At 34.5% G+C, this 14,956-nt stretch overlaps 1 protein-coding gene across 1 annotated transcript in view; it reads left to right on the top strand.

Annotated features, from left to right (window-relative positions):
• The first annotated feature begins 1,938 nt into the window (after window positions 1-1,938).
• The window catches only part of LOC120631672 (xanthine dehydrogenase-like), a 169,171-nt gene continuing 156,153 nt past the window's right edge, over window positions 1,939-14,956 (top strand). Inside the window, exons 1-5 of the mRNA XM_039901340.1 lie at window positions 1,939-1,981; window positions 4,312-4,469; window positions 11,765-11,925; window positions 13,285-13,661; window positions 14,252-14,476. Coding sequence (XP_039757274.1) covers window positions 1,939-1,981; window positions 4,312-4,469; window positions 11,765-11,925; window positions 13,285-13,661; window positions 14,252-14,476 — 964 coding nt within the window. The remainder of the gene's footprint in view (window positions 1,982-4,311; window positions 4,470-11,764; window positions 11,926-13,284; window positions 13,662-14,251; window positions 14,477-14,956) is intronic.

The following is a 14,956-nucleotide window of genomic DNA, read 5'->3' as shown; positions in this document are numbered from 1 at the left end:
TGACGACCTCCATAGCGCAGTGGTGAGCGCTGTCTTTTTAAGCTTGAGGCCCCGGGTTCGAGTGCTGAATTTCGTCTGGTCTGAACTAGTGGGAGGCTTCGGCCATGGCTAGTTACTACCCTACCGAAAATGACACACTGCTGAGCGATTCAGCGTTATGGTACGATGTTGGGAGAAAACCCATTAGGGATATAGGTTTAACAGCTTAGACCGTTACCATCTTAGACGGCCTGACTTAAAAAAAAATAGCAGCGCTTTTCTGCAATCACACGCGATGCTTTGTAATGCAGCTTTAGATGGATGCCACTTGCTCATTAGATAAGTAACTTTTAGTTTGAAAAAACCCTTATAGACAGATAAACCGATAGAGCGTTCGACATTCAATTCTGGCATGTATAATTGAGAATTGTTTCTTAATTATAAAAGAAACAAAATTCAATAATAAATAATAGCACTTTTGAAACACTAATAGCACTTTTGAAACATCAAGCATGTGTGTTTGTAGTGACTCTACCACCAGTTAGGAAGGCAGATTCTACAGAGAAGATATCTTTAATCCGCTGCAGGACTAAATGCCTCTCCTAAAGGGAGGGTTTGCCCATAATCACCACGCTGGGCAGATGGGTTGGTGATCACAGCACATGTTAGTAGTAGTAGCACAGAGGATGTTGCTGCCCGTTCTCCATTATTTTCCGTGTGTCGCCTCGTACGACACAAGCAGGAAGAGGGGGGATAACAAACTAAAAGCCACAGCACTCACCGCTGCACCAAGGAGGTCGTCAAAAGTTTATCAAAGTCAAAAATATCTTTCGATGCGTACATGAGAATTACATGGTAGTGAGATGATAGCGATTACCTCACATACAAACATTGTCACTTAAATAAAAGCTGGTAAAAACTGGTTTAATGAGGAAATACTTATCTTTATCTAGTTATTTTGCCCGTCATTCAATCTTGAAGGATTTCAAATGTCATTTCAATGTTAAGATTTAAAACGAACTTCGTATGTCAGTGCCTACAAATAAAAATAAATATATTGCTTTAAGCGGCAGTGCGCGAAGCTTTGATAGGTGGTAGTTTATTGATCTTTATTTTTATCTAATACTGAATCGCAATTGCAATTGCAATCGCAATATAATAATAATTTTTGTGACCTTTGACCATTAAATTTAATAGTTGCGTACACTCTACCATATGTAGGTTTTGAGACAACTTTTATACAAGTATTTACAGACTTAGAGCTGGGTATCTAGAATTCCGAGATTCTTACCTTATTTAAGCTTAAATTACTGGACTACGGTGAGAAGTCGCCAATCCAGCACCTTGAAACTTTAACGTCCATCGGTTCTGCGAGCAATGTGCGCCGCCTATTGCCATTTCAGCTTTGTGACACTTCAAGGTATGTCGGTAACTCGGGTTTTTTACGGATCTCCTCATTTCTTATTTGATCACGTATACTCCAAGGATTGCTCTCTTCATTACACGCTGAGTGATCTTGAGCTTTCTTATGAGACTTATTCTTCATTCGTAAGACAAATCACAGCTTTACAACTTTGCGCTGTAAAGAACTACGACTGCCAAAGGACATTTGAATTATTAAAACAATTATATTATCAGTTCCAGAAACTGTCGTATTACATTTGGAACTATAAACAAGGCCAATATTAAAGCTGCCATTTGACCGCTACTACAAAGACCAAAGTCAAGTCTTGGTAATAGGGGTCAGTGAACTGAGACTATAAAGAAGGTGGAGGATTTATGGTTGCACAATCTGATGTTAAAGCTGTGGACGCATACAGACTGTTGATTGCTACGTGGCCTAAGTGGAAGGAGTCGCATAACTGTTCTAGTAAAACAAAATAAACTGGTCAACTTTGCGGTGATTGTGCCAAAATATAACTTGTTTTAGTACGTGCGGTGCGCTTTTAAACAGCGGTCATGGATCAGGTTACTTTTCGAGTCAACGGGTGCTACTACTCGGGTGTGTTTAAATATCATTATTGTATATCGTTTGAATCCTCAAGCATTTTTAATCCTCTACCAGTTACCCTTTACTGCAATGACAAGACTGTAGAGACAATTATATCCACGGGGAAAGGATAAAAATGTATCTTTTCCCACAGCTTTATCAAGAGTTCAGAGCACTGGCGCACAAGTGGAAATAATATCTAAATATATGTGTTATATAAGCGGGGGTGAACTTCTCCTGTTTTACGTTCCCGTGCTTTAGCAGGTGGACACGTTGATTATATACCTTGTCAGGGGATATAACCCAGGGATATAATTATTGTCTCCTGCCTATAGTAGCCCTGCTGGTGTATAAGTGAGTTTAAGATGGTAGCGGGCTAATAGTATGTTGAAAGTTAAAAAACAGCACAACAATCTAAAACTTTATATTAGCCAAGCTGAAATATTGCTTGTTTACTTTGACGCCTTAAAAATAACCCTTGACTGAAAATACAATGTCACCTGGTTGTACAATCGAGGATGTTATCCGGTTAACATTTCGTCTAGATCATGACTTCAATCGATTAACCCACTGCTGGACATAGATATTTTGCAGTGAGTTCCGAAATCCGTTCCTGGGCCGCTTGATTCTGGAACGCTGGAAATAAGCGGCCCACGCTTATTTCAACTCGCGACTCGTTTAATTTCATCCATCCACTTTTTGGGGGGCGACCAAAAAGTGCTTTAACCGGTACGGGGTAACCATTCTAGCACTTTAGAAGCCTAACGTCTATCGGTTCTCTGAGCTATGGTTCCTTATCAGGCCCGTCGGCGATCAAACCCGGGACTTTCACATAAAAGACCAAAGCGCTCACAACTGAGCAACGAAGTGGGAATGTTTACAAGAGAACAAAATAAACTTCTGTATTTTTGTTTGTCGGCCGACTGGCGCAGTGGGCAGCGGCGCTGCTGAGCCTGAGTCCAAGGCCGTGGGTTCGATTACCACTACTGGAAAATGTTTGTGTGATGAGCATGAATGTTATTCAGTGTCTGGGTGTTTATATGTATATTCTAGGTATTTATTATAAAATATTCATCAGTAATCTTAGTACCCATAACACAAGCTAACGCTTACTGGCGATGTGTGTATTGACGTAGTATATTCATTTTTTATTTATTTACTTTGTTGGCTTACACTATGTAAATGCTTATCAAACTTTTTGTTTTAACATCGTTGTATTTTTGATTGCTTACGCTTTAATATACTATTACGCCATCATAAAACTATTGACCTTGCGTGGGATAGTGTTGCTATGTCGGGCAAAGTCAATTCTACTTTCACGTCATATTCTATGTCTGGCTTTTATATAAGCGATATTAAAAGCTTGAAACGTAAATTAAAAGTGTCCAAATATCAAATATGTCTAGCAACAGAAGAGTTTTTGTGTCACCTCTTGTCCGGTCTTGTAATGCTGTGAGCCGGTTTAAGGGGGTGTAATTACATATAATCAATTATTAAAAGAAAAAAATACGAGTTTTTTTATAATATGACAGTTATATTTAACCCATACCTGTAAGTCATCTCTTAGCAGCACTCTCCTAATTTTTAAAACTGATGTGTAGACCCCCGAATAAAAAGTTACCTTTCTATTCTTGGATTAAGCATGTGATTAAAGTATTTTAATAACTATACTAGCTGTCGTTTATGTGGCATTCAATTTAGTTGTAGTAGTAAAAAAAATTAAAGTATTCAGTATATCTAAGCCTTCAATGAGGGGTTTGCTGCTGTCTGCTGAGGAGTTCTGCCCTCTATCTCCAACCAAATTCATCCGATCTACACAAATTTTAGGCAAAGTTAAACACATACTATAACCTCTATGTACAAAAATAATTATTTAAATCGGTTATAATTTGTCGGAGTTATGGTGTAAAACCGTCAAACACTTTCATCCCCTCTCCCAAAGGAACCGAGCTTAATGTCGGGATAAAAAGTATTCTATATCACTTCTTACACTTCCAAAAATATGTGTACAAAGTTTCATGAGGATCGGTAGTAGTTTTTGCGTGAAAGCGTAACAAACAAACTTACATTGACATTTATAGTATTAGTAGGGATAGGGATTGTCCACCTTTCCGCATTATCAACTCCCCATGCACTTAAGGAAATATAAAGACGTACGAACAGCAGCGTCCTCTGTGCTACTACTACCATTTATTGCGATGACCAACCCGTCTGCGTAAATTATGGGTAAAACCTCCCGTTGCGGGAGGCTTTCAGTCTAGCAGTGGGCTCTTTAAGCTAGTTATAATTGTCCACCTTAGAACGAGCAAGAGGTCAAAACTGATGACTTTACTCCTTTCTAGTTGGTTCCGATGTCAGTTCAACCACTACTTTGCTGGAGTACCTACGTCAAACTCTGAATCTCCGCGGGACTAAGTATATGTGCCTGGAAGGTGGCTGTGGCGCCTGCATCGTCAGCGCTGCGAAGTGTCCCGGGGATGCCCCCCAAGGAGTAAACTCTGTGAGTATTCTTATGTTTTTACTTAAAAAGAAAAGGAGATTTTAAACTAAGATTTTCGTGGTTAATCGAACTTCTTGAATATAGTTCAACGCTTTACAAAAGATTGCCCTTGATGCCCCATATAAGATCGACTGCAGCTGTGGAAGCTCTTACATTGGGCAAACAAAAAGATCCATAGCCGCTCGGGTTACCGAACATATAAAAGCGATTAGAGACAATGAATCACACAAGTTATTATTATTCATTTATATTCCAAGACTAGTCCATGAAGTCATTTAAATTCGGAGGCACAAAAACTTCAATCGTGAGGACGGTTTTAAATTAGCCTTTTTATTTTCCAAAAATAATCAATCGCCCGAAAGTTTCTAGACCAAATAAGCTTTTTCGTGACTGCAAAACCAGCAACACATAAAGGTATAACAATCTTACATCAAAATATAGCATCAGTCTTAAAAAAAACCGACTCGATTGAAATTGCACTCAATGAACTGCGATATAAAAGCATACACATTGACATAATTTGCCTTAGTGAAACTTTCTTGAAAAAGGGAACCGAGCGTAATATCAAAATTAATAATTTCTCGATAGCATCGTCGTATTCGAGGGAAAATGAAAAAAGAGGCGGAACTTGTATACTAATAAATAATTTATCAAACCTAGAATTCAAAAAGATTAATTCTATAAACAAATTAGCAAAAAAATATGAATTTGAATGTTGTGCCATTGAGCTTCCCAAATGTAACCAAATAATTTGTTGTATCTACAGAGTACCAAAGGATGAAAACATTCAAATGTTTTTTAATAAACTTAACGTAACACTAGACATTTTGACGCGCAATTCCAAATACAAAGTGGTAATTTGCGGGGACTGGAACATAAATATATTATTAAAAGGTAATAAATTTACACAAGAACTCAAAGGCATTTTAAGTAATTATAATATGTTAATTCATATTAATGTGCCTACTAGGGCGAAACGCATGCCTAGATTTATTCGCTAGTAATGTAAAATCAGTTAGATATGGAGTTCACGTTCTGGGGCTGTCGGACCATGAGACTGCTCAAACTTTATCAATAAATGTACTAAATCAAAGAATCAACTCTTATTGGTACGACTATAAAAGAGACTACTGTACAGAAAATAAGCGTAAATACAAAGAATGCATGAAATCATTATCTTTTGCAGAAGTATTTGAAAAAATGAATTTAGATGAAGCATTCGACTATTTTTTGGAAGACGTTAAATTGTTCTACGACCTTTGTTTTCCATTCATAAAAGTCAGGTGTCAGTTTAAAAACGAAAAGGTAAGATGGCTGACGAAAGGCATAAAAAGATCTAGTATAGTAAAAAGACGTTTATATCTAAATTATATAAAAACAGCGTGTAATAAAAAAAGAAACAAATTTAAATACAACAATTACAATAGATTATTAAAAAAATGTATAAATACTTCTCATAAAATTCAGAATACGTTATATGTAACTCGCCATAACAACAAATCCAAGGCAACATGGTCAGTTATTAAAAACAATGTAGGCAGCATTTCTACACAAATTGCAGAATCTTTTAACAACTACTTTGTACAACTAACTAATAAATGTAAAACAAGAATTCCTCATGCTCTAAGAGAAAAAATCGACTTAAACGTCAACAGCTTATTTCTTACTCCTACTAACTCGTATGAAATTTTAAAAATAATAAAATCGCTTCGAAATTGTAACTCAGTGGGATCTGATGGCATAAGGACAGACATCGTTAAAGAAATAGCCCAAGAGCTTAGCGTCCCACTAAGTTATCTTATTAATTTGTCTTTTGTGCAGGGTAGATATCCTAAAAAATTGAAAGAGTCTGTAATAAATCCAATTTTTAAAAAAGGTGAAAGTGATGAAATGTGTAACTATAGACCGATCGCTCTTATAACTACATTTTCAAAAATCTTTGAAAAGGCGATGTACACTAGGTTGAATCACTTCATTACGATGTCAAATGTTTTAAAGGAAGAACAGTTCGGATTTCAAAAAAATAGTTCAACAACCAAAGCGTGTTTCAATCTCATTAAGACGGTCACAGAATGTTTGAATAAGAAAATACCCGTTGTTACTATATTTCTCGATATGAGTAAGGCATTTGATTTTGTGAATCATGATATAGTGCTCTCTAAATTAGACAAGTATGGAATACGCGGCATCACCAATGATTGGTTTCAAAGCTATCTTAGCGAACGAATGCAATGTACAAAGATTAGTAAAATAATGAACGGTGAAAATATTAATGCACAATCTTCTTTTATACATAACGGTTCTGGTGTTCCACAAGGAAGTATTTTAGGTCCTTTGCTATTTCTGCTGTACATTAACGACCTTCCAAACGTAACCGAACACCAGTGTTTATTATTTGCCGATGACACTACGTTAATCATTAAGAATAAAAACGAAAAATTGCTTGAATCGGACATAAATTTTACATTTGCTAATATAATACATTGGCTAGAAAATAATAACCTACAAATAAATGTTGACAAGACAAAATTTGTTGCGTTTAGAACAACTAGAGCAAAAAAAATACCACTACTAATTCAATATAAAAATATGGTTATAGAGGAAGTTACTGTATTTAAATTCTTAGGTATTACACTAGACTGCCATTGCACCTGGAAGGCGCACATAAACGACCTGTGTGATAGAGTAGACAAGTTTGTGTTTGCTATTAAAAGATTAAGACAAGTGTCTAGCAGAGAGGCAGTTTTATGTGCTTACCATGGATATGTATCTTCTGTGCTCAGATATGGTATAGTCATTTGGGAAAATTCTGTAGATGTAGGCAATATTTTCAAAGTTCAAAAAAAATGCGTTCGTGCCATAAGTAAGGCTCATTTTATGGACAGCTGCAAACCTTTATTCAAGGAATTAAAAATATTACCTCTACCTTGCATATATATTATATATAAAAGAAGTTTGTCTGTTTGTGAAAAGGTATCCCGAGTACTTTAAAACTCGAGGACAGCATTTTGACAACGAACCAAGGCATAAGGATCGTCTTCTTGTACCTAGGATTAAACTAGCCTTATATAGAGAAAATGCATTTTGTTGGCTATTCGAGTATATAACAAGTTGCCAGACTCCATAAAAGGAATGAATCTTCCTTTATTTAAGAGGAAACTGCATGAGTGGCTATTATTTAAGTGTTTTTACTCAATTAATGAATTTTTTGACTTTACTTAATATTATTATTCTCGATAATTTTTGTATGCATGTACTATCAACAATATAATGTATATTACTCAAGAATGACTTTGTTAATTTAAATATTTTTGCGTCCAAATTGTAGTTGTAATTTCTTTTGTAATGTTTTCCTTGTATGTTTTTATTACATATAATATGATTGTAAGTTGCACACCAAATTAATGGTAATACACTGTTTCAACAACTTTGTAACTCACTGGTACATTATAAGACGAGATTTCTGCAAGGAATATATGACTAAATTTAAAGAATGTATGCGGAATATAACATTTACAGAAGTATATGAAACATCTGAGCCAAACGAGGCTTTCAATAGATTCTTTGAATTGTTTACGTTGTTTTACTACCTCAGCTTTCCGCTCATAAAAGTAAAAATACATTCGCATCAAAAACCAAAATGGATTTCAAAGGGCATAAGGCAATGTTGTAAAAATAAAAGAAAGTTATTGTGGAAATGTAGAGGAAAAGGTAGTTATATACATAAAAAAGAATTTAAAGCATACAGAAGAAGGCTAAAGAATATTATAAAATTAACTCAAAAAGCTCAAAACGATTACAAAATTAAAACTGCTAATAATAAATCTAAAACTACATGGAGCATTATAAATGAATATAAAACTAAAAGTAGTGAAAATAAAATATATCAGATTAAAAAAGAAGGCCTAATTGTAACAAACCCTAAAGATATAGCAGAGGCATTTAACGAGCATTTTCTCAATCGAAAAAATATTAAAACAAATAAAAAAATTAATATTGTTTGGAATAAATATAACTCAATTTTTTTGAAACCTTCATCACCCAAGCAGATACAAAACATTATTAAGCTATTAAAGAATACAAATAGCTGTGGGTATGATGAGATTAATACTAAAGTAGTTAAATATGTGTCAGAGTTAATATCGCCAGTGCTAAGTTACATCACTAATTTATGTGTAGAGCATGGTGTTTATCCGGAAAAACTTAAAGTGTCTATAGTGAAACCGTTATTTAAAAAACACGATACAGAGGATATGGACTGTTATCGACCCGTATCTTTAGTTCCAATTTTTTCCAAAATATTAGAAAAATATATTTATAATTGCTTAAATGATTATTTCGAAAAAAATGGTGTACTCTCCGATGTTCAAATAGGTTTTAGAAAGAATAAATCGATCAATTTGGCTATTTATAACCTTCTTAAGGAGGTTATGGTTAATAGGGATAAAAAGAAGCTCGTATGCGCGTTGTTCATGGACCTTACTAAGGCATTTGACTACGTTGACCATAACATATTAATAGATAAACTTAGTGTATACGGCATTAGAGGGAACGCACTGGCATTGATCAATTCATATCTGACAGGTAGGCAGCAAATGACGCAGATTACAAGTTTAGTCGGGTACAATAAAACTGAAACTGCATATTTATCAGAGTCAAAAACTGTAATAACTGGAGTTCCGCAGGGTAGTATATTGGGTCCACTGCTGTTTATAGTATATATTAATGATTTTCCCAGGGTAACCGATCATAAGATGGTTTTATTTGCTGACGATAGCACAGTGATCTTTGTGGGTGAGAATAAAATAGAATTTGAAAATGATATAAATGATACAATATGTAATATTATTAATTGGCTGACATTTAACAATTTAATTATTAATCTTGACAAAACAAAAATTATGACATTCATGAATAAAGGTAATAGTATGGCACTAGACATTAAGTATTTAGGTAAAAAAATTGAGGTAACAACAAACACAAAATTTTTAGGCTTGCAAATTGATGATAGCCTTAATTGGAAGAATCATATTGAGAATTTGTGTTTAAAATTAAACAGATTTTCGTTTGCATTATATATGCTGTCGAAAGTGGTTAATCAGACAGCGGTTATAATTGCATACAATGCGTATGTCACAGCAAGTTTAAGATATGGTATAATATTTTGGGGTAATTCGTCTGATAGAGAGCGAATATTTAAATGTCAAAAGAAGTGTCTAAGAGCTATATGTCACTTGCGTCCCACAGATACGTGTAAACCGTATTTTGAGAAAATGAAAATACTAACTTGTCCTTGTTTGTATATTTATGAAGTTCTGATATTTATCAAAAAAAACAATCACTTGTTTACATATAGTGATAGCGAACGCAGGAAAAATAAATTATTGTATAAGCCACATTCCACAGCGTTATTTGGGAATAGTATTTTCATTATGGCGCCTAAAATATACAACAAATTGCCAGCGTCGCTGGCCAACAGAAGCATGAATCTTGTGGATTTTAAAGATAAGATAAAAAAATTACTTATTGGGAAATGTTATTATACCATCCAAGAATATTTAACAGACACAATATTATAGGTTTGACATTTACAGTGATTATAATTTGACATGAATAATAATATTTGTACTTTTGATATCACTCTTAAATTTTATTCTTATTTTAATAATATCGATTGATTTAAGATAGTATTATTATTGTATAATTATTGTACGATCATATATATTTTTTGCATGCCATCTAAGGCGGATTGTTTGTCCCTTTGTTTTGTGTACCTACCAACAATGTAATACCAATCTGCAAATAAACGATTTGATTTGATTTGATTTGATTTGAACAACAAAAGCTAAATTTGTAACATCTGATTATCTACGTGTATTTATGCAATAAATCTAATTATTATTATTATTATTATTATTAGCAAGTGTGTGGAATCCAGTGGTAGAATTATGCAACCAAGAAAAAATTCGTACAGCTTTTCAATTCAAATTCTGCCCGTGATATCCAACTTGACATCTCGTACCTTCGCAGTCCGTCGTCCCACGATCCATGCAACTGGGTCGAAACATCAACAAATCCTAAAATATTATCGTGGTTATGTACCCGTTGAACTATATTTAAGGAGACATTAGAGGAGGAGAAAGACTCCCACAGAAATGCTTAAAAGTAATCTAAAGTATCAGTAAGTCTAAAATACTAGTAGAGCTTTTTGTGACAGGGTGCGCGGAAGCATTATCATGATGCTGTGTTTCGGTATGAATGGCGTGGTTGCCGGTGTAATTAAAGGCACACGAGACTTTACATCTACGCCTCAGGTTGTAAACATAGGTCAGTACTTTGCAGGATGTGTTTCTTGCATGCCCTGCGAAGTGTTGCTCTGTTTACAGGCGATGGATTCCACTTACCATCAGTTGCGACATCTGCTTAGTGTATCAATTATTAAAAAAAAAAAGTACCTAGCTTAAAAATATGGAAGTATCGTCAGTCAGATATTGGCGTTGCAATCAACAATTTTTTGTTAAATAAAGAATGCAGCGTGCTTTACTTATAGAAGTTAGCTCCCCTCCCAAATGTATTTTATTTTTAAGATTTTATTATCTCGTAAAATATACGCCGAGTTTAAGTTTTATCTCCATGAGATTGTTACTCTATGTCATTATTAGACTTAGAGTAACAATATCTATAATTTATTTTTATCATAGAAAGCCACAATAATTATGGCTTATTTGTAATAGACTCGCTTTTGCCCGCGGCTTTGTCCACGTTTTTATGGTTTTTCATAAATCCATTTGGAATTACACATTTGTCCGGGTTCAAAAGTAGCCTATGTGTTTAATCAGGCTATCAGCCTTCCCTTTTACTTGAAAGATTTAAAACATCCATCGATCCATCTTAAAGTATAAAGGGCTACGTAATCAATAAAATGCTTGGGTGTAATTACTGCTCTAACCAGGTTGCTATTATAATAATTTTAAATCGACAATGTGGGATGGTGATAACCAAAAAAAATACCCGGCTAAGTTTGTTGTGGGCTTCTTCTTACGAAAGTTTACGAATATGTTTATCGCCATTATCTCACTAGCGTGTAATTCTCATGTAGTGTACGCATCAAAAGTGCCACCTATGGGCCTACTTGAAAAAATATTTTTTGAATTTGACTTTGACATACAAACTTTCGCATTTATAACATTAGTACCTTCAGATCGGCTACAGGCAAGCATTGCAGCAAGCACCATGGTACGGAACTCTTCGTGTGAAAGTCCAACACGCACTTAGCCAGTTTTTATTTATTGCAGTGCATGGTGTCGATAACGTCATGCCAAGACTGGGAAATCGAAACGATCGAAAAAATTGGGAATCGTTTGGATGGATACCATCCGCTGCAGACCACCCTCGCCGAGACGAATGGATCCCAGTGTGGTTATTGCTCCCCTGGAATGATCATGAATATGTACAGGTAAGATTAAGAAATGATAAAAGGGCTACTTAACCAATAAGTCGTTACAGTATTCTTGACATTAAATAAAAAAATAAATATACTACGACAATACACACATCGTCATCTAGCCCCAAAGTAAGCGTATCTTGTGTTATGGGTGCTAAAATTACTGATGAATATATTTTTTTATGAATAATATACATAAATACTTATTAAAGCCAAAGTTAATAACAAATATTTCTTGGCTAGTTAACCAATTAGTCATTACAGTATTATTGAGAATGATAAACTTTTGTTGGGTTTTGTTTTTCTGAGATCAATACTTTAAGAGAAACGAAAGGCTTCATTAAAAAATACGTTATGACAACCCTAACATTAGCTGTGTTTGCATTCAAGATCAAATGGACACACGGTTAATGCACTTATTACAACAGCAATAAGGTCCGAGATAATATTGAAACAATCATATTTAGCACACGTTCCTATGCACATACATTCACAATAATATTATGTTGATTCGATTTGAAGTAATTACAATTAGGGTTGCCATATATGGGTTGTTAACTTTTATTTGCAAACTTAAATATACGTGATTTGAAATAAAAATCAACTGTCTAAATCGAGTTATTAGAAATACATTTTATGTGTGGTATTCTGGTACCTACCCTTAAACCCATCAAGATCTGATTTCTAAGGTTATATAGTTGGTTCTCTGTAGTAATTGTTGGGACACAAATAGAGTAAATCCGTAGCTGCCTGAAAGCAAAAAACATTTTCATAATAATTAGATTATTTGCCCTTGCCGAGTTACATTTATTGGTTATGTGCGACATTGCGAATCAATGTAAAGCACTGACGAGTAAGCTATGCTGATATAAACTGATGGGTGATAAACGACGGCTTCATTCATCAAAATTGGAATGGAAAAATATTTTTTCTTTACCCCGTCAACCTTATTTAAAGTAGTGACGCTATGAATGGTCATTCGATTGTAACTCGCAAAGTTGTTAGTATTCTGTGAGTAAGAACCTATAGTAAGGTTCCATTACTGGAGACAGGCCTTCGCACAATGGGAGATAATCTTTATAGGGCATAGAGCAACCACGTTCCTCCAATGTAGTTTGGTGCTAAATACTAAATGTTAAATACTGAAGACTTCACATGCTCTCCAAAGAAAGGGGTGGACACTGCTAACTTTCTAGGCTAGCACTCAAACTTGATCTATAGTGGAAAATACCACTGTGCTAACAAATCAAATTAAAATTTCATTTATGTCTAATAGTACTTTACAAGGAATTTTTTAACGTCAAATCTGTCTGTTTGTAGTGACTAACACCAGTGAGCTAATAGTAAGTAATAATAATTTATTATTTATAGTTTGATGAAATCAAGAAAGCTAACAATGCTAGAAACAGAACAGTCCTTAGCGAGCAACGTGTGCAGATGTACAGGGTACAGACCAATCTTAGATGCCTTCAAGAAGTTCGCTTCAGATGCTCCCAACTCTTTAGATATACTGGATATAGAAGATTTAAAAATATGCAAGAAGTCGGGAGAAGCCTGTTCCGAAAGCAGCTGTGATGATGTTGACTGGTGTCTGGTATCACGTAATGAAGTTATTAGTGAAACAGTGCATATAAGATTATGTGATGATAGAGACTGGTATCGAGTTTACACGCTGTACGAAGTTTTTGTTATATGGCAACGATGGGAAGCACAGTCGTATATGCTTGTTGCTGGTAACACTGGGAAAGGTAGGAGTTTTTTTTTCATTCGACGTCAATTTAGCACTCGATTACCGGTGAAATTTCAAACGGTTTTCTTACAAAATTACACTTTAAAAATTTTAATTCAGCGAGTCGTGCAAATATTTCGCCACCTAATATAGTGCGCAATAACAAGGGTTACTAATGTGGATAATTATTGTAATAATATTTTGGTACCAATAAATTCCTAATAAAACTAAATACAATTAGCTTTTTCCTAATATTCATTGTTTACGAAATCGAGCTGTTGATTTGTGATGTTTTCATAATTAGGATTGTGACATAGATAGTGTCCATGAACGTTTTATACGTCTTCTAGTTGTTGGTCGCGTTCTTTGACCGTCGTTATTAATTTTGTTTTTTTTTTAAATATTAATATCGGGCAAAGGAGCAAATACAGTGGAAACTGTTTGTTATCCTGGGGTTAAAAGTAGCCTATGTTACTCTCTGTCCTTTCAACTAATTTTAGGAAAAATCAAGTTAATTGGTTGCTTAGTGAGGGCGTGAAGGAGTGTAAAACAAACAAACAAATAGACTTTCGAATTCATAATACTAATTAATCAATAATTTTTTTTCAGGTGTATATCCAATATTGGAGTATCCAAAAGTGCTTATAGACATCAGCCGTGTAACAGAATTAAAATGCAATTATATAGATCAAAATTTAGTTATCGGTGCTGGCGTAACTCTTACTGAACTCACAAATATATTTACAAATGTGGCTAATGCTGAAAATTTTAGCTATCTCAAAGTGATTAATGATCATTTAAGTCTTGTTGCACATGTTACAATCAGAAACGTAAGTTTTGCAAGAGAGCGTCAGCTATTATAGGTGCTTATGAAAGCTGAGTTTGCTATACTCCGCGATAAGCAGGAGAATCTGTATAATATAATTTATAATTTCTTCTATCTTCTCCATAACACACAGATCTTCGGAAATATGCCAAGCGAAAAATGCGTAGAGAGTCTACTTTTCGCTCCAACACCGGAGTATCCTCAGGAGGATTCGGAAATTCCTCAGGTTCTCCTGCTTTTCGCGGAGTTTAGCAAATTATATTATTATATTTTAAATTATGGAATTGTGCAAAGTAACGAGTGCTGCCCTCATATATTATGAGATATATTAGATTTAAGCTAAAAAGTAAGGAGGTTCTTTTAAGTATGGTAAACGAGACTTTCTTAGTTTTAGACGTGTGTTAAAGGATTTAGAATATAAAAGTAATAATACAAGTCCATGATATTAAACAGATACAATCTAGTTTTATCTTTTCTGGCTCCATAAA

The sequence above is a fragment of the Pararge aegeria genome, chromosome 18 (assembly GCF_905163445.1).
Source record: "Pararge aegeria chromosome 18, ilParAegt1.1, whole genome shotgun sequence".
NCBI classification, from domain to species: Eukaryota; Metazoa; Arthropoda; class Insecta; order Lepidoptera; family Nymphalidae; genus Pararge; species Pararge aegeria.
The sequence above is the reverse complement of the archived record's forward strand: the minus strand, read 5'-3'. Positions and strand labels throughout refer to the sequence as shown.